The 25,617-nt window shown below is 46.8% G+C and overlaps 2 protein-coding genes across 2 annotated transcripts; one reads left to right on the top strand and one right to left on the bottom strand.

The window, feature by feature from the left end:
* Positions 1-3,242: 3,242 nt before the first annotated feature.
* Positions 3,243-9,647, bottom strand: THAP1 (THAP domain containing 1). Its single transcript, XM_072860220.1, has 3 exons — positions 9,454-9,647; positions 8,726-8,921; positions 3,243-5,325 (listed from the first exon to the last, which is right to left on the bottom strand). The coding sequence occupies exons 1-3, from the start codon at positions 9,522-9,524 to the stop codon at positions 4,861-4,863; spliced, it is 732 nt and encodes a 243-aa protein (XP_072716321.1). The 5' UTR covers positions 9,525-9,647; the 3' UTR covers positions 3,243-4,860.
* A 3,041-nt stretch (positions 9,648-12,688) lies between these two features.
* On the top strand, positions 12,689-25,610 carry LOC140650998 (transcription factor Jun-like). Its single transcript, XM_072859980.1, has one exon. It carries the CDS (start codon positions 12,822-12,824, stop codon positions 14,136-14,138), a length of 1,317 nt encoding a protein of 438 aa, XP_072716081.1. The 5' UTR covers positions 12,689-12,821; the 3' UTR covers positions 14,139-25,610.
* The last annotated feature ends 7 nt before the right edge of the window (positions 25,611-25,617 follow it).

Below are 25,617 nucleotides of genomic sequence, written 5' to 3'. Positions count from 1 at the left end.
ACTAAAAGACCTTTTAATAGACCACTAGAACCAATGAAGATGCAGAGGACAATGACTTTTTCAGAGGTTCCAGGAATGTGTGAGCCCAGGCCTTACAATCTATTTTCCCTGTACAATAGGAGGAGGCAGCTACAGGAGGATCACTAGATCATTTTGCACGACAGGCATTAAAAGGCTTGATACTCAATGCTAAATGAACTAAGAGTGGCAAGACTGTGGAGAGATTTAATTATTGCAATGATTTAATTATGACAAAGTAATGTATCTATTCTCAAGAGAGGTTCTTGAAAATTTCTTTCTGAGTAACTGATTTAAATGTTTTCTTTGACTTAGGAATATTTAAGATTACTTTCCTTTGGGAACTGTTTCAAATTATTCATAGTGGATTAAACAACAACTTTGCAACACGTTTTTTCTGCACACTTTTAAACTCCTTCAGTCTGTATAACACTGTAAGGCCTTCTGCCCAATTTGTGCAATAAAATGCTGCAGTTCATTCAAAAGACCTCAATAAGAAGATAAAATTTCTGTTGAAAGCATTGAACAGGCACAAAGATAAATCTGTAATAGCAATTACTGTCATCATCAAATTTTGGAATCATGTATCCTGTTATGCTCTTCCTCTTTTATTAATAAATCATTATCATGGCTAAAGTATGGCAAATAACCTGCTGTGCTTAAAACAGCAGGAGTCACAGACCTGAACTTGCAGCCATGACAGACTGTAAGCATCAACATGCTTTGGCAGATTGTGTTTTGGTTGTTCAAATTAGACAATAGCTCAAAACACCCCTTTCCACCCTGCCAAGGCCACCTGATGAAGGTGTAAGCTGACAGGAAACAGATAAGCCTATAGACTAAAACCTAAAACAGATCTCAGGAAAGAAACAAAGCAAAAGGGCAACTAGAAATAACTGCCTGGTTCCAGAGAAGCATGTAATAGGAGAAGTCTTTTGATATGGACGTAGAAACTGTTGTGGTTTTAGTTTTACCCAAGCAACTACTTTGCTTTCCTTCTTCCTACATTCAGGCTGGGATTTGCTTTGCACTTTCTTCAGCTGCAGGAGAACTCCTTCCAAATCCACACAGGGCACCTGTACCCTAAGCCCTATGCAGAGCTGAAGGAAAATGATATCTCAGCAAGACAGAAGATTTTTTGGAAATCTCAGTTTCATTAATTTGCTGCCACAGTTGTTAAGACCATGCTAGTAACAACACAGACAAGATGGCAACTGGAAGCAGAAGAGAAAAAAGGGCAGTGACAAAGGACGCCCTCAGTGTGACAAGCAGTAATTCAAGTATTTAGCTATTCATTTATTCCCCATAAAACATACCTCTGGGTTTGAACCGTCCCAGTTAGACAGGGAAATCTAATACTTTGCAGAGGTGTAGGGAGAAAAAATGTAAACACTACACACAGGTCAGATACTCTACCATGGCAAAAGGGAAATTGGGGCAACAGGGGGAAGCCAACACTTCTCTTTTTAGAAGTGGCTCTAATTTCTGCCTGTTGAAGCATCAGCCCATTTCAAAAGAAGTGTCTCTGTCCAGATTTTAAGGATGGGGCGTCTTTGCCAATTTTGCTACTTTCTGACTTCCTTTAATTGTTTGCTTTATAAAATAGGCTTCAGTGAAGTGCAGTTACATGCATTTAAACAAATGTCTTCTTTGCATGCAATTGGACAACCACACGCCATTTTACATTCCCAATGCCGCTTTTTAACTCCCAATCACTTTTTTCAGAGATCTTTACCAAATCACTGCTATGTGCAGGTACCCGTTGTGGCCAATACAAACAGGAAGTGATGCAGCCCTTTTTTGCAGCTGATTGTGTGAATGTAACAGATCCCACTTTAAAAAAAGAGCAAATTTTAACAAATGCTTGGCGAACATATTGTGCTTATTAATTTTACATGAAAAGCTAGAATTGTTTTCCTAGCCTGGCCAGTAGCAGATAGCCTTAATCTTCTCTCTTTATATTGCTATCAATCAGAGATTGCAGCATAACGCAGGGTAGGGCACAGTGCAGGAAAAGTCAACTGCTGAAAGGCAATTCCTTGTTTCCATGCCAGCCTTTTTTCCCAACTTCAGAGCTCTGTGATATCGACAGCCCTCATGGGCCTAGCAGAGTCCACACCTAGCCCTCTGCATCACTGCATCAGCAGTTCGCGAGGTTTTTTTTTAAAGGGGAAGAAAAAAAAAAAAAAGAGGAAAACAAAAGCATTGCTGCAGAAGAAATTCAAGCCCATTGTCAGAATGGACAGCATCTCTTCTTAGAAAAATCCCTTCTTCCAGCTGGTACTACTGAAACCTCAAGACAAGCAATAATCACCCCTCTCAATGGAAGAAACATTTACTTGAGTCAGCCATTAAACCAACTTCACCAACATGAAAAGCTTAAATACACAAGAACTCTACACACCAGCCTTCTATCAGTGTGCCTTAAGTTTACCTTGATGACTTACTTTTGTTGGGCTGCTTTTCTGGAGGAATACCTGAGAGAAGGGCCCAACAAGCACAGCAGCCAGAGTATAAGGTGGGGGGATATGAGGATCTTTGGCCAGGGTGGAAAGAAAGAGTGCTGAACGTTAAAGAGTATGAAGTTACCTTTATATTTTCAGAAGCAGCTGACGTAATGCACTAGCTCATTGCAGCCAGAGGAGAGGACTTACTTCTCCCCATCCCCAGCTCCTGGCCCTGCCTTTTTCTCGTATCCGATCTGGTACTGTTGGTCTTCCTCTGCCTCTCCACTATGAGCCAAACCAGCGCACCGCTTTAGTGAGCTGCATTGCCCCGCAGAAGGACGCAACCAGCACCAGAACCGGTGCAAATAAGAAGGGTGGTAATGGGAGTACATGGCCAAATGGCGGGGGAAGAGGGGGATGGCAGGAGCACCCCAACCACAGGGGTGTGGTATTGTAGCAAGCCACCATGCCTCAGGAAGTCACACTTTAAATTCCCAGAGAGCGAGAAGAGAGGGTATTTTGCAGAGAAAACAGAAACAATCTGCTGTCTGGCCACACATGCCAACAGCATAGCAACAGTTGTTTAAATGTCTTTTCCTTGTCACATTTTGAATTTGAGCATTTTCAAGTTTAAGTATAAAGCGTAACAGCAACAAGACTCAGGAACACTGTAAGAAAAACCCAGCATCTAAACCAGGGAACAAAGATACAAAATGTCAAGCTAGTTTTGGCAAAGTCGTTGGGAAAGAGGATAGAGAGCAGTTAAAAATCTAACACACCGTTTGCTTTCCATTTTTAATCAGGTATAATAAATTTACACAAAAGGATGCATCAGCATTTTTGTTCATCTTAAGTATGTGAAATGGTAGGGAAAGTAGATACATGGCATGAGTGAGGTCAGAAGTATCAAGACTGGTTCGAAACATTTCGAAATGTCATGCTAACAGGATATTAAGGGAAGCTTTTAAAGCCATCATGAATAGGACTTGATTAATATCAGAGCTAGAATCCACACTACACACAAGTTTGACATGGACTGAGAAAAGTTATTTTCCTCATGTCTAATATATCCAGGAATTTCAGCTGTGAAGGCTACAATAGGGTTAGCATGATGCCATTTTCTCTGTGTTTGAATGAGTTCATTGACTAAACAAATTGTTAGACAGTAAGTGCAAACTGCTGCACTACTTTGTCATGCTAAATTCATTTTTAGAAAGAGTCTTAATAAGGCTGAAGGAGAGGCAGCAGCATTTGAGATATTAAAAACCAGTCTAGCACCAAGCAACTCCCAAAGTCTAATTCCATAACTGCCCTTTGGTGGGTGCCTTTTGGGGAGAAAAAAAAAAAGGAACGAACGAACGAACGAAAATCACAGTATACTGCAATGAAAGTCACAAATGCCTGACACCTTGGATAAGTAAAAAAAACTTCATTTCCTGAAGCTACACACAGTTGAGATGTTCATTAAGACCAACAATTTGAAGGATGAGGACAACATTCTACCTGTTGCAGTTTATGGGAACGTCACACTCCAACATATTGGGGACTGTACATTATCAGAGTACTTTTGAAAAGCAGTCACTGTAAGCAGTACACTGCCTTCTTGATCCTGCCAACAGTCCAATAACATATATGTTCAGTGCAGCACTGCAATTCAGGAGTATTTTTAAGTGTCCTCAAAACATAAGCCTCTTCTACAGCTCTCATCAGCTATGCTAATGAATTTTCCTCATCTCCCTCACAACACACATGTGGTGAAAGGTTACTCCAAAAGAAGAGGTTCATTTACATACCTCACCAAAGGGATCCAGGAATTAGACTTTTTGCAGTGCTCTGAAGGCATAGCAAACTGAGGTTGGAAGTTTTCCCAGGCTGAAATGTGTATCTCATCTTTCTCTGACTTTCTGCAGCACTTGCAGGTGTTCTTAGCTGGCCTAATTCTGCTCCTTCTGAAATCAGTGAAAACTACTTCCTGGGGATCACCAAAGCCAACATTAAATGCCTTGACAAAACTTTGCACTAAGTGTACAACAACCTCAACCTCACTCTCAGCCAGATACAGTTCCCCATCCCCTGTAAGCATAAGACAGCCATTGTAAAAAAAAAAAAAAAAAAAAAAAAAAAAATTTAACAGATTTTAAATGTATTCAACCTTGCATCCTTTCCTTCTGTAAAAGCAATTCAGATTTTGTAAACTAAATGCATATTCTAATTCTGAGACGCTTGCATTTTCAATATATTAAAAGTGTATCAAACTGAAATGACAATGAAGAAAAAATGTGATCTCATTTACTGTTTTAGAATTCTGGAGAGTCTTACACACAGAATTAGAGAGCATTTAGTTTTTAAACTAAATTTCTTGGCCTAGCAAAGTGAAAACTGATGTTCATGACTTCTAGGCAGGTACTTCTACAACTTCAAAATAGTCATTAGGCAGAATCACATAGCCTTTTCCTGCCAATATGTCTTTTTCTTTCTGAAACTGAACGATCTCTCTCAGTTTTTCAATTTGTCTTTCCTGACGCCGGCATCGCTGTTGCGCTGTCTTGAGCTTCTTACGCAGTTTTTCAACTTGTTCCTCCAGCTGCTGAATTCTTTTTCTCTGATGAACTGTATCCTCTACGGTATAGTTGTGATCACAAAAAACTGCAAGATTGCTAGGGGTCTGGAGAGGAGGCATCAATAATCCAATACTTGGATCTACAAATCTGGCATCTATTTGAGACAAATGAAAAGAAGGAGTTGATGGAGATCGTGGTAGTACTGGAGCTGCTGGTGCTGGTGGTGGTGGTGGTGGTGGCGGCGGCGGCGGTGGAGGAGGCGGTAGTGGATCTTCTGGCTGTTCTGCAAATTCTTCAGGCTAGAAACAACAAGAAAAAAAAATACATTTTCATGCTTAACATTGTTTACCACACAACTCCCTTACTACAGCCCCAGAAAAACAAACAACCAGGACTGAAATTAATAAAATAAATTTCAAAGCCTACATTTTTCAAAACTGACAAACAGTTCTGGGCCTGTTTTGTCTGGCTTCTCAACTGGAGATATTTTTAAGCAGCTTCGATTTCAGGGCTCTTTGAAACTCAAGCCCTTGATGTCTCAAATAAATCAAAATTAGCCATCACTCTCACTTGAAGACTTAGGTCAAATACACATCCACGATTAGCTAAGAAGCAAGAACGCAGGCTGCAGTTCTATAAAACGGAGTTCAGCTGACCTGTTAACTCATCAGTGCCATCCCATTCCCCTTTGTCCTTCTTCTTTCTGCTGCATCTTACCATTATATACTTTGAACGTATCAGCTGACTTAATCAAAAACACAGCAGAAGTGGATAATCTTCTGCTGAGGGTAGATAAGGATCACCTACAAAGGGGGCTGAGAAGCTGGCAGAGCAGAGAGGTAGACACAGCAAGGCCTGCCTCTCAGCAACTGGAAGGGACTGTGTCACTGGTTTTGGGCTGCAGCATAAGGGTTTGGTTTCAAGAGACAAGATGAGCCAAAATAAACAGCTCTTCAACAGCAAAGCAGCTCTCCCAGCCCTGGTATTTACTCTTTGCTCAAACATAGTAAGTTGCTAAGATAACAGAAAGCTATTCACTCTCCCACCATCACTGCAGAAATCTTCTGTCCTTTATTAAAAGTCAAAGCAACGCAACACGAGGTATGACCTACACCTGCGCTGGTGTGTGGAAGGAGTGAGAAACAGGACTGCATGGCTGGCAGATGGGATGCAGAAGAGAGAAGCACGATTCTCCCTTTTGGCAGCAGCAGAATATTGATTGGCTCAACTCCACATGAAACTGAAGTCTTTATCATACTGCTCTCAATAGGTTTGCTTGTATGGCTCAGGACAACACAGATCCCTCACCACCTGAGTATAGGCCAGAGCAGAGAATCAGATTCTTTCTGCCCCAAAGGAATGCAATATAATTCAGAAATCCTTCTGTGCACATGATGATTTTAAAAAGCACTGTTTAAACAAAAGAACTTGCATATTGCCTGTCAAAAAGAAAGCCTAAGACATTCTCAGTGAAAGAGGCACTGAACCAATTTTCTAACTACCCACCTGTTGCCAATATTGTTACTACACATAATAGCATATGGACAGGGACAATGTTGACTATTAGAGTGGCTGACAATCCTCAATCATCTAAATATCCAGCTCATCAGACCTGAAGGTCATGTCACTAACTTCCTTGACTTAACATGCAAACAAGCTAATACTTTATACTGGGGGGGGTCTAGATATCCTTCTTGTACAAACTACACTTGGCAGACAGTAACTGAGAAGGCGGTTTCATGAGTGGTGTTGAAGGGAAGTTTCATATGCACTCAAATACTACTGATCACTTTAAACTACAAAACCAGCCAGCTCTTATTTCTCTATTATACGAAATCACTGCCAACAGTGTGCCTATCTAATTCACACATGAATATTCTACAGAGTTTGACCCTATCAGCTATCACTTTCAAGCTTTTCTACTAAAAAACCGACAAGGCAAAGATGTAAATCTCAAAGAGAAATTCACCCTTGTTGGAAGCACAAGGAAAAATCAGATCATTGCTGGACAGCTGAATTCACACAGAGACTTCTATTTGCAGCTTATCCAGCACATGCTACCTCTATAAATACGTTACTATTGTCACAACATATCACAGAGACCAGATCGTTGGTATCACTGACGCATCATAAGTGAATTCTAATTACTTCTTACAGCCGATAAATGGTTCTCCGAAGACAAAAGTAACAAAAAAAAAAGTATTTCAAATTACATAATGCAAAAGATAAAAAGCTGCATTTCAAAATCAGTGTGGATTCAATTCCAAAACAACCGCTACTATTCTTTGTTACTACATTATTTCTTGAAGATATGTGGCAGTTCATTTAAAAGTGCCGAAAGACAAATAAGAATAGTACCAAATCCTTCTCCATAATTAAAAGGCACTCTTTTGTGGTTTTGTAGATCCAGGCATGATAATGAAGTGGGGAATGTGGCTCACGACTAGTCGGGCTGCACCAATCACACTTTTACAGATTACCCTATACACCCATTCAGCCTGCAGACTGTAAAAAATTTTGCAACTATTTTACACGACAAGGAAAATATGTGTTGTACAGGTAGCAGGGAAGCATAATCAAACAAAAAACTTAAGACAGCCATATTTATGTGGAAATTGTCTGTCTTTCCATACATACCTTCTGCTTATATTCTCTTCTCTGTTATTAGCCACTTTTAATTTTTCAAATACATTACCTTTTCATTTCCACATCAAATCCAATATCGCATATAAAGAGAAAAACCAAACAAGCAAAAGTTCCAGTTTTCCTCTATGCGCTTCACCCCATTAGTCTTTCACCCCCTAGACCCATCAGATCCATTCTCTCCTTTGCCACTTCCTCTATGGCAGAGTAGCAAGAGATCTAATATTTTATATCCTTTATAGGAGTTAAGAATCAATCTTTTCCATTCTTGTCTTGCAGTTATTACATCAAGAAGGAAGAACTCGTAACTGACTTGCATCTCACAGTAAGTTGCTTTAGCAGCACAGTGAAGGGAATAATACATCTCACAGGAGACCACCATCAGAAGTTCAGAGACCAGCCTGGCTTATGAATGCAAAGTAGCTGTTCAGGCAAGACAGAGATGGTTTCAGCACAGACAGATAGCAGGTGCAGCTACTGTTCTGCCCCTCTGTTTGCACCTCACCTGAACTCTGTGAAGCCAGAGGACAGAGCCCTTTGGAGAGGACAGTTAAGTTTCAGAACTAAGGTCCATCATCACCTCTTCAACGCTAGCAGTAGCCACCAGTCAGCATGGGAGAGTACGGTGCAATTTGCAAGTATTATTGAAGGCTCTCCAAAACTCCAAATATGCCACAAATACAGCTGAACAACCTAACTACAGGGCAATACTTTCTTACTTTGCTGCCATTCCATTTAATTCAGGACAAGGTTTGAACCAAAGTTACGCTGTTCAGGCTTCTGCGTATGCACACAAGAACAGATGTACAATGCTCTATGTGCTCCAGAGAGCACGGATGGCCTAGGTCTCTGCTCTTGTCAAAGCAAATGAGAACAGCTGTTGGACGTGTTTCAGCCACCACAGCCCTCCACACGCCCCCAGGTGCACACGCTCAGCCAGTATCATTCACAATCTGCATCTTCTCCCCACTGCCCTGCTACATCAAGCCCTGCTAGGCTAATAGGAGCAACATACACACATCCCAGTATCTTAAACTACGAGTGCTTTGGGTTTACCTTTTCACTGGGTTCAGTATAACAAAATATTGTGGGCACAGCATTTTCTTTCAGAAGCTTGTTGTTGCATTCCCTTTTAAAGCAATCAGGAGTAAAGTGTTCTGAACAAATGCTGCTATACTTGGTTGGCTTGAAGTTTTTCCTTTTAACAGCAGCTTCCCATTTCTTGCAAAGATCAGGTCTTGTAAGAGGAAACCTGTAAATAAGAAGCACTTTCAGCTTTTCTGGAAAGCTTTTTAACACGGGGTCGGGTTACAGCTAAGGACTGCTGCGCCTGGCTGCATGATCGCTCGGTTTTCCCTCTGACGGGCTCACCTCCGGAGCCAAACCCCTCCTGCCAACCCAGACCTCGCACACGGACCGGGCTGGGGGGGGTCTCAGCCCCTTGAGAGCCCGGGGAGGGGTCCCCCCTCTCCCTGAAAAAGGCAGCAAAAGCGCCGTGTCCCTCGGCTTTCCTCAGAGGGACGCGCAGGGCGGGAAGGCGAGGCGCGGGTGGCCCGGCCGGGCTCTCCCCTCAGCGGCCGTGGGCGACCGCTGCGCCCCGCCCCCCACTGACACGCCGCGCGCGTGTCCCCCCCTCTCCCCACAGACCCCGCGCGCGCCCGCCGCCGCCGCCCGACCCCTCCTCTCCAGGCGGGCGCGCGCGCCACGGCCCCGGCCCCGGCCCCGGCCCCGGCCCCGGCCCCGCCCCCGCCGCGGCCCGGCCCCGCCCCGCCGCCCGCGCTCACTTGTGGAAGGAGATGGGCTTCTCTTTGTCGTATCGGTTCCGGCAGCGGTAGGCGGAACAGGACTGCACCATCCTTCCTCCCCCGCGCCCGCCGCGGCCCACCGTCAGGGAGACGAGCTCGCGGGCGCCGTTAATTCACCGCCGGGCGCCCATCCTCCCCCTCCCCCGCCCGTGACCCTCCGAGAGGGACAGGAACGGGACGCGGCCTCTCCCAACTCCAAGATGGCGGCGCCAGCTTCAGCGCAACTCTCGCGGTAGCGGCGCACGCCGCGCTCGCCCATTGGCGGGCCTGCGCGCGGGGGCGGAGCCTCCCCGGCGGGGCCTCCAATCGGGCCGCCGCCTGCGAGCGCGAGGCTAGGTTCCCGCCGCTCCGCCTCCTTCCCCGCGGCCGTGCCCCGCCCGCCCTCCCCCACCCCCGCCGCCACATCTGGGCAGCGGCGGCTGCAGCGCCAACGGCCGCCGCCCTCGCCCCCGGCCTCCCGTGTCCGCCGAGGAGCCCCCGCGGGGCTGAGGCGAGGGACGGCCGGCCTGCTCTGCCGAGACCCGCGGGCCGCGGCGGAGGGGGCCGGGGCCCGGCCCGGGCCGAGGGCTGCAGAGGCCGGCGGGACGTGCGCCCGCGCGGCGGCCGTGCCTGCCGGGAGGGAGACCCCGTCGGGGGGCTCTTCCGCCCGGGCGATGCCCGAGGCCCTGGCTGGGGATGCTCGCCCCACCCGGCAGGCAGGGGTGCGGGCGGGCGTGCAGGACGCGGTTGTCACACGCGCAGGAAGCTGGCTCGGTGACCTCCGGAGGGTTTGCGGGCTCTCGTCAGCAAGGGGGGCGGGGGGGAGAAAAAGAAAACAACGGAAAAACCACATTGCATAACACACATTGCGCTAAGGATGCATGAAACAACTCCGTTTTCATTCACCGAAACTTGGCTTGCAGGTATATCGGCACATATGGGATAGCCATCTAAATAAATCAATCTGTCGTTACAAATAAGTTTATTTCAAGCAGCTTCTGCATTTTTCCATTCTGTAGGCTCACCTTCCAACTCTGCATTAGATCAGCGAGTAAAACCGCCCTATGTAACTGACCGACAGGTCTTGTCAGAGGGCTGATGAGGGGACCGACCTTTAGTGTCATCTCTGTCGTGTGTCACATCATGTCTAGAATTACTCTGACACTGACCCCAGAGCCAAGTGAACCTCCCCAGCTTTTTCTCTGTCCCCACACAAGACCTTCTTTTCTCCTCAGTCTGCTTTCCCTTTCTGCGCTTGCTTCGTAAGGGAAAGAGAAGCTGTACCGACTTTAGCTTGGAGGCTGCGGCTTCTCTGCCCAGACAGCCCTCTTTGCCGGGCTGCAGAGCAGGTACCAGTCGCTGCCATTTGCTCACCCAGGAATACGACAGGAAAAGCCCCTACAGCAAGCAGCCACAAGCAGTACTTCCACAAAGCTGCTCGCAGTAGCTGTTTTTAGCTGTTTTCAGTACTCTGTGTTGGCCGAGCACTGCTAGCTCTGCCCCTCTGCTGCTAGGTCAGCCAAGAGACAAGGAAACAAAAATAAGCTCTTTCTAGCACCACCTTCCTCACCAAGACAGGCATGCTTACTCCTCCCCTATCCACACAAATGCCTCTGTTTCTGGGTTTTGCCTGATGGCTTTCTTCCTGCTCGAGGCCTGCTGCCGCCAGTTTTCTGGGCAGCAGGCTCGGGCAGCGGCAGAATGGGGCTGCCCCACGGGAAGATGAGCTGGGGGTGGCTGGAGCCAAGGCGGTGGCCCTCACCAGCCTGGGCAGAGTCCTGCCGCACCTGAGCAGGGCGGGCAGAGCAGGCACTAGAGGTCAGACCCACTGACACACCCAGATGAGGTGAGGTGATGAACCAGGTACAAAGTCCTCTCAGGGAGTCCAGGCAGGAGCAGCGGGAGATGGTGCCAGGAACAGAACTGGAAACACAGGTCCAAGGTCCACCCAGGAGATGGGGCTGGAGAGAGGAACACTTGCGACGTAGCTGGGCAGGGACTGAAGGCTCCGGGCTGAGTTGAAATGGAGCTCCTGCCCCATGGGCAGGGTGTGTAGTTGAGGGCCCCAAGGAAGGTGAGTCAAGGTCATCAAGGCCTTAGTTAGTGCACTTAGACCCTGATTCTCCTGTGGATCTGAAGTGGCATGGCTGGGGCAAAGTCCTTCCTGACTTGACACTGGTGTCTCTGCCTCCTCCCCCACCCCCGGTTTTGGAGGGAACCTAGGCACCGTGGGGGCACAGCGTGGCCATGCACCGGTGGGGCTGCAGCAGAGCTCAGCAGTGCCGCGAGACCCTGGGAGAAGAGGCACTTGGTCTTGATGCGCAGAGAGGAAATGTCTGGGGAGAAAGCACGCGTAGATTGCAGAAGGGTGATGCCTAACGGAGGGGATGCTGGCGGATCCCACCATGGATGGGGAGAACGGGTGAACGTGGAGACGAGCCACTGAGGCCTCCAGTCAGCAAGCGGACTTCAAAGAGAGCTTCAGCAGCTCTGTCAGGATCACATTAGTATCCCCAGCAGAAGGGATTTTTAAAAGACTGGGTGGAAAGCAATTTCCTCATCTTCTAAGAATTTCGGAGACTGGGAGAGGAGCAGGGGGAATTGTCTCAAGTGAAGATAACAAATAAATACCACCCCCAAACTGAATACCACCCCCAGTACTTTCACGTTTCAGTAGCATTGACAAGACGTCTAAGCTCTTTCAAACCCTTTCTCTGAACTTTTTTTTCAGAAGAAAAGCTACGTCAGATCCATGTCCTTCTTGCGAGCAGCTTTTGCTTTGACAAGGCGGGACGGCCGAGCGTTTCCCGGCAGACTTCCCAGCCCGCGGTCGGGAAGCGTTAACCCTCGACACCCGCGCTACCCTTTGCCCATCTGTCACTGACCCAACGCACGAGCACCTGCCCACAGCAGCCACCACGCGTGGGCTTCGCTCGCTTTCCTCCTGCAGGCCGCGTGCCGCGGCTGGAGCATCCCCGGGTGATGCCCACGGGAAACCCCTCGTCGCGGGCCAAGCCCCCGGCAGCGCCTCCTCTCCCGCACCGCAGCCGCGGGGCGAGTTTTCGGGGGGAAAGCAGCGCGGGTTCCCCACGGACGCCCCGGCGGGGCTGCGGCGGGAAGCCCTTTCGCGCAAGCCCGGCGGGCGGGGGAAGGAGCGGGGGGACCGGCGGAGGGGAGGCGGCGGCGGCGGCGGCGGCGGGGCGGGCAGTCGGCGGGCCCGGGGCGTGGCGTGGGGCCGGCGGCGCCGGGAGGCGGCTCAGTCCCCGCTGCCAGCCGAGGGCGGCGGGCCCCGCGGAGCAGGCGCTCAGCCCGGCCCGCCCCGCGCCGCACCGGAGCCGCCGCCGCCGCCGGCCGGCGAGGGCGGCAGCATGAGCGGCGGGCGTAGCGGGCGATCCGCCGTGAAGATGGAGGCGCCGTTTTACCCCGAGGAAGGACTGGAGCTGCTGCGCGACTTCGTGCCGCTGCCGGGTTTCGGTACCGCCGGCGGACCCGGAACCGATGCGGCGGCGGCGGCGGGGCAGAAGCTGCTGCTGGGCGCCGGGAAGAAGCGGGACCTGGCGGCCGCCGCCCCCGCGCCGCTGCCGGGGCCCTTCGCCCTTCGCCCGCCCGCCGGCGCCCGCGGCAGCGCGGCTGCTCTGCGCTTGCTACAGCCGCCGCCGGCCGGCGCCCCCGCCCCGCCGCCGGCCGCCGGCTCCGCGGAGCCGGCGGGCGGCAGCGGGGCGACGGCGGCGGCCCGCGGCGGCCCGGAGGCCGCGCTGGGCTCGGCTGCGGAGCTGCCGCTGCTGAAACTACCGCCGGCCGCCGACCTGGAGCAGCTGCTGATCCAGGGGGGCGCGGGGCTGGAGTCCGGCAGCCCGGGGCCGGCGGCGCCCGGGGCGGGGAGCGGCGGGGCAGCGGCGGCGGGGCCGTTTCTCTACCGGCAGCCGGTGACGCAGGAGCAGGAGGGTTTCGCCGACGGTTTCGTTAAGGCCCTGGCCGACCTGCACAAGCAAAACCAGCTCCTGGCGGCGCCGCCGCCGCCGCTCTCCACGCCGGGACCCTGCTGCACCGCCCGCCCGGGGCCGCCGGGAGCCCCCGCCGCCGCCGCCGCCGCCGCCGACCCGCCGGCCGTCTACACCAACTTGAGCGGCTTCAACCCCGCGGGGCCGCTGAGCCCCTCGGGCAGCGCCTACCCCGCCGCCTCCGCGCCGCCGCCGCCGCCGCCGCCGGGCCTGGCCTTCGGGGCAGCGGGTCTGGGGAGCGGTCGGCTGCCGCCGGCGCGGGCCCTGGAGGAGCCGCAGACGGTGCCCGAGGTGCCGCCGTCGGCGGGCGGGGAGGGCGGCAGCAGCGCGCCGACGCCGCCGTCGCTGTCGCCGCTGGACGCGGAGAGCCAGGAGCGGCTGAAGGCGGAGCGCAAGCGGCTGCGGAACCGCATCGCCGCCTCCAAGTGCCGCCGGCGGAAGCTGGAGCGCATCGCCCGGCTGGAGGAGAAGGTGAAGGCGCTCAAGGGGCAGAACGCCGAGCTGGCCGCCACCGCCAACCTCCTCCGCGCCCAGGTCACCCAGCTGCAGGGCCGCGTCCGCAGCCACCTCTCCTCCGGCTGCCACATCAACGCCGCCGGGCACCCCCCGCCCGCCGCCGCCGCCGCCCAGCCGCGGGAAGCGGCCCCCGAGGCGGCCGCCGCGCCGGAGACCAGCGCCTGCTGAGGAGGGACGCCCGCCGCCAGCCGGCCCCGTCCCCGCCCGCCGCCGGGGCAGCGCGGGGCCGAGGTGCTCGCCCGCCGCCGCCCTTCTGTTGTTATTATTAATTATTATTATTATTATTATTTATTTGCGCCCGGAGAAGGCAGTTGCAGGAGCCGGGTGTTGCTACGCATTTCCTGAGGTCTGTCGATGTTGCCCTCAGCAGCGAGGGTCTCCGTGGGTGGTTCTGGGACAGGTGGCTGGTTTGTTTCAGTGAAATACTTGAGGTCTGTAGAGATTTCGGAAATTAAGGAAATTCCTGTTTACAGAAAGATTCAACTTTATTTTCATGGGGGATATAAAAAGTGTGTTTCCTAATACACCTTACTGAACTGTATAGCAATGGATAAGCTTTTCAAACTTAAAAAAAAAAAAAAAAGCCAGAATCATACCCTTTTAAAAAGATGTGCTTGTATATATATATTTAAAACAGAATATGGCTATGTATATTTTCTTGGTATTGATAAAGAACTTTTTTTAAAATACCGTCTTTCTCTAGAGCTTTAATTTGCCATTGAGAGTTAAGACAACTGTGTGGGTGCTCTTGCACTTACACGGCTTCAGTTTTAAAATTGAACCCTGGAGGGAAATGATTTTTGCTGTAAATCTTAAGCAGGATGAAATGCGTTGCTGACTCAGTCATATGAAAATACTTTTCTAAACTGTACGCTCCATGTTTCTTGTGCCAGTGCAAACTTGGGGCATTGATAGTTATTTATTGAAACTTGAACACTTTTGGACGTTGCCTAGACCTTATTTTTCTAGATAACACGTTAGTAGTGAAAACGGTTACCTTGGCAAGAAGAGCTTTACTTTTTTTTCCTTCACTGTGTACATTCCAGTAGTGTTTGCTCTTTACGTAGTACAGTAACAATTCAGTGCTATACAGAAAAGGGCTCAGATTTGGGGTGGGTTAGCGATAAGGGTGGTAATTCCGTTGTATTCTGTTTGAATAAATCGCAGAAATATAATGGAGAAGTAGATTCTTTTTTCAGCAGAAATCTGTGTATCTCGCTTCTTGGTCTACTTTGCTCTAAGGATACTTTCTGCAGTACTCTAGAGACAGAGTCAGCGCTAGAATGCGAAACGTTTTTCTGGTTGGGAAGAATTGGTGTGATTTATTTCTTTGTCAAGATTTTACTAGTAGAAGAGAATAGTGAAGGAACTATTTCTCTGATTTGACATAATCCTCAATAGGTTTTTGAAAGCTTTAGATCCCTCGCTCGGTACTGCTGCCTACCTTGCTTCTGCTGCACCTGTGTATTTTGCGCATAGCCGCTATCGCAGCACTGTCGAGCCCTGTGGCGTGGTGCAGTGGGAAGGGTCTGTCAGAGTGTGACGGTCACCCCACCAGAAGCCCCTCGGTGCGGGGGGCTGCGGGCCGGGCCTGCTGCTGGGGGAGGGCAGGGCTTCTCCTGAGCAGATCCAGCTGCAGAGCGGGGCCTGCTCCCCTCTTCGAAACTGTGCTAACAGTTTCTGTTAACAGAAACTGTGCTAACAACTCTGCTTGAACTCAGAGGCAAAACTTACATGGGGATATGTGTCTGTGCCAGCTGGTGAAAATGGGGGATTGTGTGAGGAGCCAAGGGGGCATAGACATCTTTATGTGTACAAGCCATTGCTCAGATCTGTTAAACCCACTCAGGAGCTGTTAAACATCTCTTACTTCTTCTGAAGGCTACACTTGATGCTTGGAAATTCAAGAAGAATGGGACAGACTCACAGTTTTTCTTGCTTTTATTGGGGATACGTGAGTGTTACCTGTTCAGAAAGTTGAGCTGCAGCAGTCAAGTGTGTGAGCTTTTTCTTTTAGTGCATAGTCATTCCTGGCACACGTGTGAAATGACATGACAATGCATAGTAATTGTGTTATTGTAGCTGAGATGGTCTGAGGATATTTCTTTTCTTAATGCATATGCAAATGAGGTAGAAGCCATATTAATCATTGTATAACTGTTTAATCATGTCACCAGAGCCTTTTTCGGTGGTTGAAATGATTGCCTGTAACAGTACCTTCTGCTGTTAGAAATACTAATGAACAGAAACAAAATTATTTTGATCTTAACACAGGTTTAAAGACTTCTTAAAGGCATTCTGAACCGGACAGCATAGTCCGTAGCACTGCCTGTTATATAATAACTGGGTGAAAAATAACTGTTTTTTACTATGTGGCAGGCATCACCTATCTGCAAAAATGCTGCAAGACTGGAGAAACTGATAAAGACTTCCCCCCCCCCCACTTAACATGCTTTCCCTAGTGAGAGAGGTAAAGCCGCCTGGTAGATGCATTGATGTGAGATGCTTAGCTGTACTGTATGTGTAGTGAGGTGGGGTTTTTTTAAGGAATCCTGGAGAAATTTGTAAAAATTACATGGGTGGACACTGCTGTTTCAGTTCTTGTATTTGTAAATGAGCATAGGGCTAGGTAAAGATCTTGCGGTAGGATACAGGACAGTGATAAATGCAGCTGTGCAGTACTTGTTCTTTCCTTATTTTACCATTTCTGGTCAGAATAAATTAGTAGTGCCCAAGGAGAAGTGGGGGATCCAACAGACACAGGAAATCACTGCAATTCCCCTTCCCAGCCAAGGGCAGGGCTGTAATGGGCTATAACCTGGCAGGGTTATAATGAGCTCACCCTTTTCAGCATGGTAGTGTTAAATCTGGAAACCACCGCATGTTACCTCTCTCCCATTTGAACTTTCTGCAAGAGCAGTCCTGCATCCAGCCTCTCAAAGATCACATGTAGTAACTTCTTTGATAGCCTGCTTTATGTTCTAGCTGATGTCTGTGAGGTGGTAGAAGCGCTGACAGGCCAGCTCTGTTACTCTGATGACTGACGAGAGGTTACTAGTGAGGCGGGCAGCTCCAGCTCTCTGCCAGAGGCTACTGTTCTGGTAGTAGAATTATCCAAAAGAAATGTGTTTTCTGTAGAGTGACAGGTTAGCTTCATAAATGCCGCCTTTTATCTGGTATTTAGGCTAAGGCACAGGATCTAACACTGACATGACCAAAATCTGAGGATAGTGTGGGGTGCTGGGTTTTTTTTCCCCTGTTGATTCTGCTAGAGGTTGCTGCACCTGTAGCAGAGATAGGAGTGGATACCCTAAGCACCTAGCAGTTTAAACCAATATAACAAGACTCAGGAACGCTTGCCTGCTGCAGCTGTCAGGCTTGATTGTTACTGTCTTCTAAAATGTACCAGTACTCTGACTTTTACCCCTGCAGTGTTCCTAAATCTTTAAATATGGCTTCTTTATTTTGTCCTGACTTTTTTCTTCAGTTCATTGCAGCATTTTTCATGTCTGTTTCTTTTAGGTTTTGGTTTTCTGCCTAAAACTTCGGTCACTGTGAAATGCTAAAAGATAGATACCGGGTAAAAACTTTCTGGACTGTTTATATGATTTGCATCAATGTAGCTCCTTTTCAGTAGCTGCAGGCAAGTTGGCTGTGTAAGTGTCACTGTAAAAAAAAAAAAAAAAGAAAAAAAAATCAGTTAGTGTTCAGTGGAACCTCAGCACTTATTAGCGTTTTTCTTCATCCTTCAGAACTGTACCATGTTTTGTTAATACTTGTGCACACTATTTGCTAGTCCTTACAAAGATTCTCACTGCGTGACTTGATTTGCAGGCTACCCTCACACCCTTCTGATCTGGTTTTGCATTCCAGGTGCAAACCCATGACAAATAAACATCCCTCTTTGTTTCTTTGCCCTAGTATAATCTCTGCTCTGGAGATTATGCTGTCCCTTCCTTTGTCTGTTTTGGTTGGTGGATGCTTGGTCCTGTGCGCATCTCGCTTGCTGCTCATCAGCGGATTTTGAATGCACTTGAACCGATGTCTTGATCTAGATGTGAAGTGCCTTCCTATTTAGGTGCTACAGCAAAATAGTTTGATTCATAAATGACTTTCATTTCTTTGAATTGTTATCAGATCTTTTCTATCTTGGGGAGGAGGAGTGTTTGTGGTGAGGGAAGTCTTGTTCCTTCCTTGGGCAGAGGGAGGAGCTCCCATCAGATCTGCCCCTGCTTGCTGTGAGTGCAGGGAAAGTACTCTGCTACAACTGATGCAAATGATGTCATTACTAGAAAAGTTGATTGGTTTGCTCCCCAGCGTGGAACGGGTAGTGAAATCTGTCAGTATCACAAGGCGTCCAGGCAGGTCCAGGTGGTTGGTGAGTGGTTCCTACAGCCTTCACTGTGACTCCAGGTCGAGCCCATTTGGCAGGCTTAGAGAGCAATTCCCAAAACACAAGTACTTTGCATACCTTGAGAAGTGTAGGTGTTTTGGGGGTGATAAGTCCTGTTTACTGAGAGGGGTGATTCTGGTGGTGGTGACATTTTTGTCATGAGCCTTTGATGGTCTTGCGAGAGGTAAATGCCTCAAAGGATTTGGACTCTTCACTGCATGTCATAAATCGCTATTGACTATCATGCACTGTTCAAGATCAAAGGGTGGCCCTACTACAGTTCTCCGTTATCTTGGTTCGTGTTTATGTCATTAGTGAAGGAAGAGTCCTGAGGCATCTTTTTTTCTTCATTTCAATATCTGATTGACTGTGTCCGTCTCACCTTTGACAAAGGAGTGTGATCTCCCAAAGTTAAGCCCTGAGGCATTCTGCAGTTTGCAGCTGTTAAAGTGGAAATTTTATTTGGCAACTAATTTCTAATCAGTTACATAGCTCGATGATACTTTCTGAATTATTGTATAGTGTTGTTCGGTGGTGTCTGAAGTACAGATGCATGCTATGTCTGAATTACTAGTTCTGCTGAAAAGAGTGACTTGGCTGCCGTAACCTGAGTCTTGGCTATTTGAATCCAGTAGCTTCTTAGAGAAAATTTCTCTATATCTGAAATTAATATGCAAGAAAAAAGCCTCCATCTACTTGTAGCATAGGTCATTCTTCAATGCATTTGCTGTGTCCTTCTGCTTCTGGAGTGTGAGTTAAAAAAGAAAAAGTGATGAGTTACATTCTCGTTTATTCTTATGTGCAGATGTAACTGCTGCTGGACAATTTTGCTCTTTCCTTACTTGATTCTCTAAGTTTCTATGTTTAGCAAGTAGACAAATTGGAATATGACATATCTGTGTACAAATTTGATTTGTACAAAACCACTTCCATTTTCCAAGTATTTTGTTTGCAGTTTTACTGCAAACTGAGAAAGAGTGTTGAAGAGTTCCTAGGCTGTTTTGACACTCTTTGGTCACTTCATCTGATCAGTATTGTGTGCAGTGACTGTGCATCTTCCAGCAGAGGTGGACAGTAAAATCTGTCAGGGATTCACCTTTTTTAACATTTGGGAAGACCTGTATCAGCAGAAAAAGCCTTGAACAGAAAGCTTTCACAGTGCGTAATAATCCTGCAAATGTTGACTGACCTTTCTAATGCCACAGTCACTTGTGGGGGTGCATCAGGGTTTACTGCACCTGATGCGGTATGATAAATGTTCCTGTGACAAACTGCAGAATCTAAAGTTTCTTATAAACTTGTTAATTTTACTGCACATGGTGAAACTTTACTGTGAAGGTGTTGATGAATTAAATCTGAACTTATGGAGACCTAGGCCGGTACGGTACATTATGGGAGACAAGGGGTCTTAACTAATTCGTAGTTAATCCTGTCCTGTGTTTCAAAGATCTCTCTCTTTTTATCCTGCCTGTGAAGTGGCTTGCAGCTGTTTGTGCTGTGAAACTTCTCTCTTCATAATGGCTGGTAGTAACTCAGAGGTAGGGCAGAAGCAACTTCTGCATGAAGTGGTCATGTGTGACAAACTAAATGTAGATTTCTGAAAGACACTGCAACAGTGAGTGCACAGTGGAGAACCTGCTGTTGGCCATGTGTTGTTAAGAGAGTCTAGAACACCTAACTCACAATGAGGGAGGCTTTCTGAGACACCATCCTGTTGACTTGCTACAAGCATTAATCCTTGCTGCTTGCTTTAGTCTGGAAGCAGTTTTCCTAAGTTATTGCATACCAGAAGGTTTACTTTCTGCATCAATATAGTCACAAACCGGATCTCTGCTTGGATGTTGAAACAGTCCACTGCATGTAGGTCAACCAGAATGCCATGCTCTAGCTCTCTTTGCAGGGTCCTGCTGAGGAAACAGTGGCGGGGAGAGGAAGGAAACCAGCTTGGGATCTGTATCTTCACACCAACACTGTGTGTTTTGAAATGCAACTTTCTGTTGAGTAGTCTTGACAAAAGTGTGTCACTGATGTAAAAGCACCGACTCTTGGTCTTTTGGCTGCAGGGGACATGAGTTCTTGTGCTGGAGTTCTGCTTTGGGTGGTATCCTCTCAACTCAGTGCCAGCCACTGATATGGAATAAGCCAGCAAACCCAACTTTTATGAACAAATTCTTCTGAAGCACGCAGATACCTACAAACGCATGTCAAGGTGTTGTGCACAGACACTAGCATGCATAGAGAAGGGCATGGCCAAATGGAGGAACGTGATTTTCTTAGCTGCAGCAGTGCACGATGGAGCATCTTCATATTCTTTGTTGTGGTTGAGTTCTCCCAGAAGAAGACTAAGCTGCAATTCTGTCTGTGATCGCAAGGTGATTTTTTAGATTTCCAGTCAAATTGGGGACTGTCAAATCATGCAATGCTAAATTAACACAAAAATATAATTTATTTTAAAGTCACATTTAGCCTTAATGTAATCTGAAGTGCTGCAGTTCATATGTAGTAATTTGCTGCAAAGTGAAGGGAAGGTTATTATAAGTAATGTTTGCAAGGGAGTCACCCTAAATAATTACCTACCTGCCGTTTGCTTTTTTGTCTGTTATCAAAAGGTCTGTACCCATAGCATGGCTAGCTGTAAATTGAGCTTTGCTCTGAATTTCTAGTACTACTAACAAACATGGTCTGCAATAGTTTAAGGAGTATGTGTGCTGGCTAAATGGCTTTTCTGGAGGAATTATGATTTCTGTAGGAATGCTTTGGAGTGATGGTTGACTATGAAGCCTTGCTAACACATGGAGATAATAGATACGACCAGTTCACTGTGCACTAATACACTGCTAGATTCTGATATGTATCACACTACTGATAAGATTTATTTCTACTGTTACTTACTGGTTAAGAACTAGTTCAGGGTGGAATTGTAAGCCACCTAAATAAGGTCCACACAGTCCGGAGATCTGTGTCACTGGGGAGCAGTAACAGACCCTCCATCCCATCCCAGAAAAAAAATCTTTGGTTGCAGTCTTTGTTTATTTTGGTTTTGGTTTTGCAAGTTTGTTTACTTTTCTAGATTAAGTCCTATTTTACTCTTCCCTTGAAATTTATTTAAATAAATTTGAAAACCTTTCTGCTAAGTACCTTGAAGCATCTCTTGCAACTGTTCAGTTACAATCAGTGAGATTGTGGTACTACTTCTGTCACAGATGGAGAAAGCTGAAGCTGTTAAAAGTCAGGCTTCTCACTGCATCCCTGTTCTTAGACCACAGACTGAACATTTGAAAAATCATAACCAGTAGCTTGAACTCTGTAGAACTGTTTGCTACCATTTTCTTATCCTCTCCAGAAAGCTTCCCACCTCCCTGAGGGATGTGTGGCTGTCCTGCCCAACATGGAAAATTGACCTTTAAGAATGAACAGTCTTTAAAAAAAAGGCTTATAAAGATAGTCTTGTGGTTCACGTTGAGTCTTTTGAAGGACAACATGTTGAGCTTGAGAACCTTTCCCACACCTCTGTTTCATAAATCTCCAGATTTTCTTGTAATGCAGGACACAAGCAACGTGGTGGCATAGAATAAAATTAATGGGCTGTTCCAGAGAGCATATTTAGGATACCCTCCTTCTTTTTCCCTAGTAACTGCTAGGGAAAGATAGCAGCACAAGATACTGGTATAAAACTTGCCCTTCTTAATGAATAGAGCCAGATGTTGAACTCTTGTTTTTTCCAACTTTTACCATTTTGTCTTTTAATATCTTTCATGGAAGGGTGACAGAAATAGTGGGAAAATACTGACTACTGGAGAGTTAAATAATCTTGTTATATATAATATGTCACATAAGCTACGGCCATAAGTAGCTAGGACACTTTACAGTCTGCAAGATGACACCTTCAGAACAGGGATTCATAAAATGCTGCCTAAGTGCCAGTAATATTGTAAATGGGTATTGTAAATCCTTGCTGTGTTTGAAAGTCTTTCTGAGCACACTGTAACTGAAATCACAGCACAAGCTGGTATGTTTGTGGTATCTTTGTGGAATGATACGACTTTCTCAGCAGGCCAAAAGTGTGTAATAAAGTCTACTTTTTTATTCCTTTCTCTTCCCTGGGCAGTAGTTAGAGATGATAGCCAGAGGAATCAGCAACAGTAAGAAAAAACAAGGAATCCAAGGGAAAAACAAAAGTCATCTCCGATACAATATTTAATGGTAATATTTATTGTATGTTTAAATTGTTGAGAATTAAGATTGCTCTTCAGAATGCTTTTTAGCTTATTTTGTTTTGTTATTACTGCTTAAGTGTCTTCTAAACTTCTCTTCTTTGGAAACTGTGCCCCTCCCTGTTTGGCCTGATGACTGGTAGTTTCACACTTACCCTTATTTATTTAAAGCCATGGTAACCACCATACTGAAATGTCATCAAGTGAAGTCCAGGTCTGAATGCTGACTGATGATGCAAAGGTCTGCTCTCTAATAAAATGTGGCCTGTGAAGGACGAGCTCCAAAAGGCAGCTACGCCCTGTCTTCAAGCACTTGCTCTAATTTCAAGGCTTTCCCATGTGGTGTTGCTCAACATGTAGCAAAACAAGTTCTTGCGAGCCCCTTGAGCATTCCTCCATATGTAACAGATTAGATATTCAGCTTCGTTAATTCCCGCCCCCTTCCTCCCCCCCCCAAAAAAAAAAAAACAAACAACCCAAACCCAGAACAAAAGACCCAACACAAGCAAATCTTGGAGAATCATTTGGCTTTGTTGCAAAGTGCTATTTGTTAATTACAGAGACACTTAGTGCAGTTCTGATGTGTGAGCCATCAATGTAAACGCGTACTTGCACCAGTGATTTTGCTTCGGTTGCTCTTAGCTACTTTGCAGGGGACAAAGGGAAGGGAGTAAGTGTTGCAATGTAGTATTGTGCAAGTCCTGGCTTTGAAATAGAAAATGATGAGCAAGTCTGCATAGGCCTCTCACCCACCAAAATTTGGCCGCTGATCCTTACCACTCCCACTCTTCTTAATTAGGAGTGGGTCTACTGGTTTCTTAAGGTCAAAAGGAGAGAAGGATAGAGATCTTAAAAGAGGGCAGTATCAGGGCTGTTCTGCTGTGAAAGGTCCTGAGCCTGCTGGGCCTTAAAACTCAAGTTAATCTGTTAGATTACCTCTAGTTTATCATGTCTGAAGGTAATCCTCAGGCCCCCTGTGCAGGGTTTTACCAGGAAGGCTGTGTCTGTAGTGCTGAATAAATCTCGGTGAAGTAGTTCTTCAGCTCTCTGTATTCTTCAGTCTGTGGAGTTGTAGGACATTCTTCCAGCGCAGTTTCTCTTTCCTGGAGTGGCTCATCTAAGGCTGTCTTGTTCTTCCTGCACTTTCTGCCTAGACTGAAAATTTTTCTGAGGTTTAGGGGACCACACATGTGCCCTCACTGTGTGGTGTTCGTGATGGCTAATGCTGTCACTCTAAACAGACCCCCTGAGAAAGGAGCAGCTCCAGATAGGTGCAGACTGGGAAAGATGAAATCCATCATTCTTTGAGCAATATGTCTTTGCATCAGTTGAATAGAGCAACTAACTCCCGTCAGCTAAAAAGGAGGGAGCTCTTGGGCAATAGGACCCAGCTTTGAAAGTGCTCGGTGGTTTCTGGTGCCTGGTTATTGCTGAACTTCCGTGATGCAGAAAATGCTTAATGCCCTGCAGTACTGTAAGCCTTGCAATATCGTGGGCTGGGGCTGCTGCTAGGATCACGCCGGTCCTGTGGTCCTCATTGGGATTACAGCCGTGCCACACGCTGATCAATGGACCTAAGGGATCTCCAGAGAAGGAGAAGCAGCCCCTCCCTGCTGGGTAGCCACCAGCATCCCCAGGCTCTCTTTTTGTCCAAAAGGAGAAGTGTGAGCAAACTGCCGCTTCCTACAGCTCTCAAATCCAAACTGGTTCTTCCCAGGCCTTCGGGCATGGCACTGAAACTCTCTCATTCAGGATAGCTGTTCAAAACGAAAGGTGGAGACAGAGCAGTTCAGATTTGGCTTTGCTCTTCCAGCAGCTTACATGCAACTAGTCGGTGGGTGGTTGTCTGCCTACATCCTTTCCTGGGTTCTTGTAAGTTGGGTTTACGTGTACCTTCTTATTCTGCCTTATTAAATTAGCTGGCACAGAGGAAGCCTCTGAGAAACCCTTTCAAAATCTCTGCTTCAGGAAGAATTTTTAAGAATCACAGTATTTGAATAGATTAAAAAAAACCCAAAACAAACAAAAAACCCAAACAACAAAACAAATGGCTTTGTATGGATACAGGAATACTTCCCCTTTTTTTTAAAACCTGATTATTCTTGGGAACTCTTCAAACAGGTGTGCTGGCAAGGGCATTGCACACAGGCGGAGGTAACAATAGTGAAACAAAATTCAGTAGCTACTCATTTGCTGGATTTGGTCAGGAGAGGTTTATCAAGGACACTTCTGACAGCTTTTTTTCTGATGCGGTGATTTTTTTTTATGTAAACAGAAGCTACAGGGCTTAATAATATAGAACTGAGGATTATGTCCATTGTAATTTTTTTACATTACTTTTACAAACTATGTAGTATTATATTAAAAATACTTATTTCTGAGACAAAGTGGACGATATTAGTTGGCATCTTGCACTTGATTAAATGTAAAACATTTTCTTAATTTAGTGATGTGTTTAGGAGAATACTGTAACTTACTGAATATACAACGGTGATAACTGTGTTTACAATAATTTTCCAATTCCTACTGTTCAGTGGTAGCCAACTTGTTTAAGAATTAAAAGTAAGGCATACTGCGATTGGCAATCTTGGAAAAATTAACTCAATCCTGCTACCACTAAATACTGTGGGATGGATACCATGGGTTTAAATGGCAGCAGAATTGTATTCCAAGCCTCTGTCTTAAATACTTACGACTAAAAGGCGACTTGCCTTGTGCTCATTTATGTATCCCTGTGTGTAGTACATCAGTTATAAATCTGTTAATGATTGATTTGTAACACTAGGACCTTTATGGAGATCACAGTGGGGTTTTTGTTTGTTTTTGTTTGTTTCTTAACAGACACTTAGACATTTTGGAATGTATAACATTGATCCTTGTGCTGGAATTGTTTACATGCAAAAAGGTATTTATGATTTTTTGCAAACTGCAATGTGCAATTTTGTACATGTGTTTTAAACTAAAGAGTTTATAAGAATGATATTGTATGTACAGTACTTGGACATGAGTCTTATTTCTTTGATATAAATATCTAGAGGAA

The sequence above is a fragment of the Ciconia boyciana genome, chromosome 4 (assembly GCF_034638445.1).
Source record: "Ciconia boyciana chromosome 4, ASM3463844v1, whole genome shotgun sequence".
NCBI classification, from domain to species: Eukaryota; Metazoa; Chordata; class Aves; order Ciconiiformes; family Ciconiidae; genus Ciconia; species Ciconia boyciana.
This window is presented reverse-complemented; position numbering and strand designations above follow the sequence as displayed.

Bases quoted from the DNA above. Each gene is read 5' to 3' on its own strand.
- THAP1 (XM_072860220.1), bottom strand. From the start codon at position 9,524: ATGGTGCAGTCCTGTTCCGCCTACCGCTGCCGGAACCGATACGACAAA. The intron at 8,922-9,453 runs GTGAGCGCGGGC...TCTTATTTACAG, and splicing joins AAGCCCATCTCCTTCCACAA to GTTTCCTCTTACAAGACCTG. The intron at 5,326-8,725 runs GTAAACCCAAAG...TGTTGTTTCTAG, and splicing joins ATACTGAACCCAGTGAAAAG to CCTGAAGAATTTGCAGAACA.
- LOC140650998 (XM_072859980.1), top strand. From the start codon at position 12,822: ATGAGCGGCGGGCGTAGCGGGCGATCCGCCGTGAAGATGGAGGCGCCG.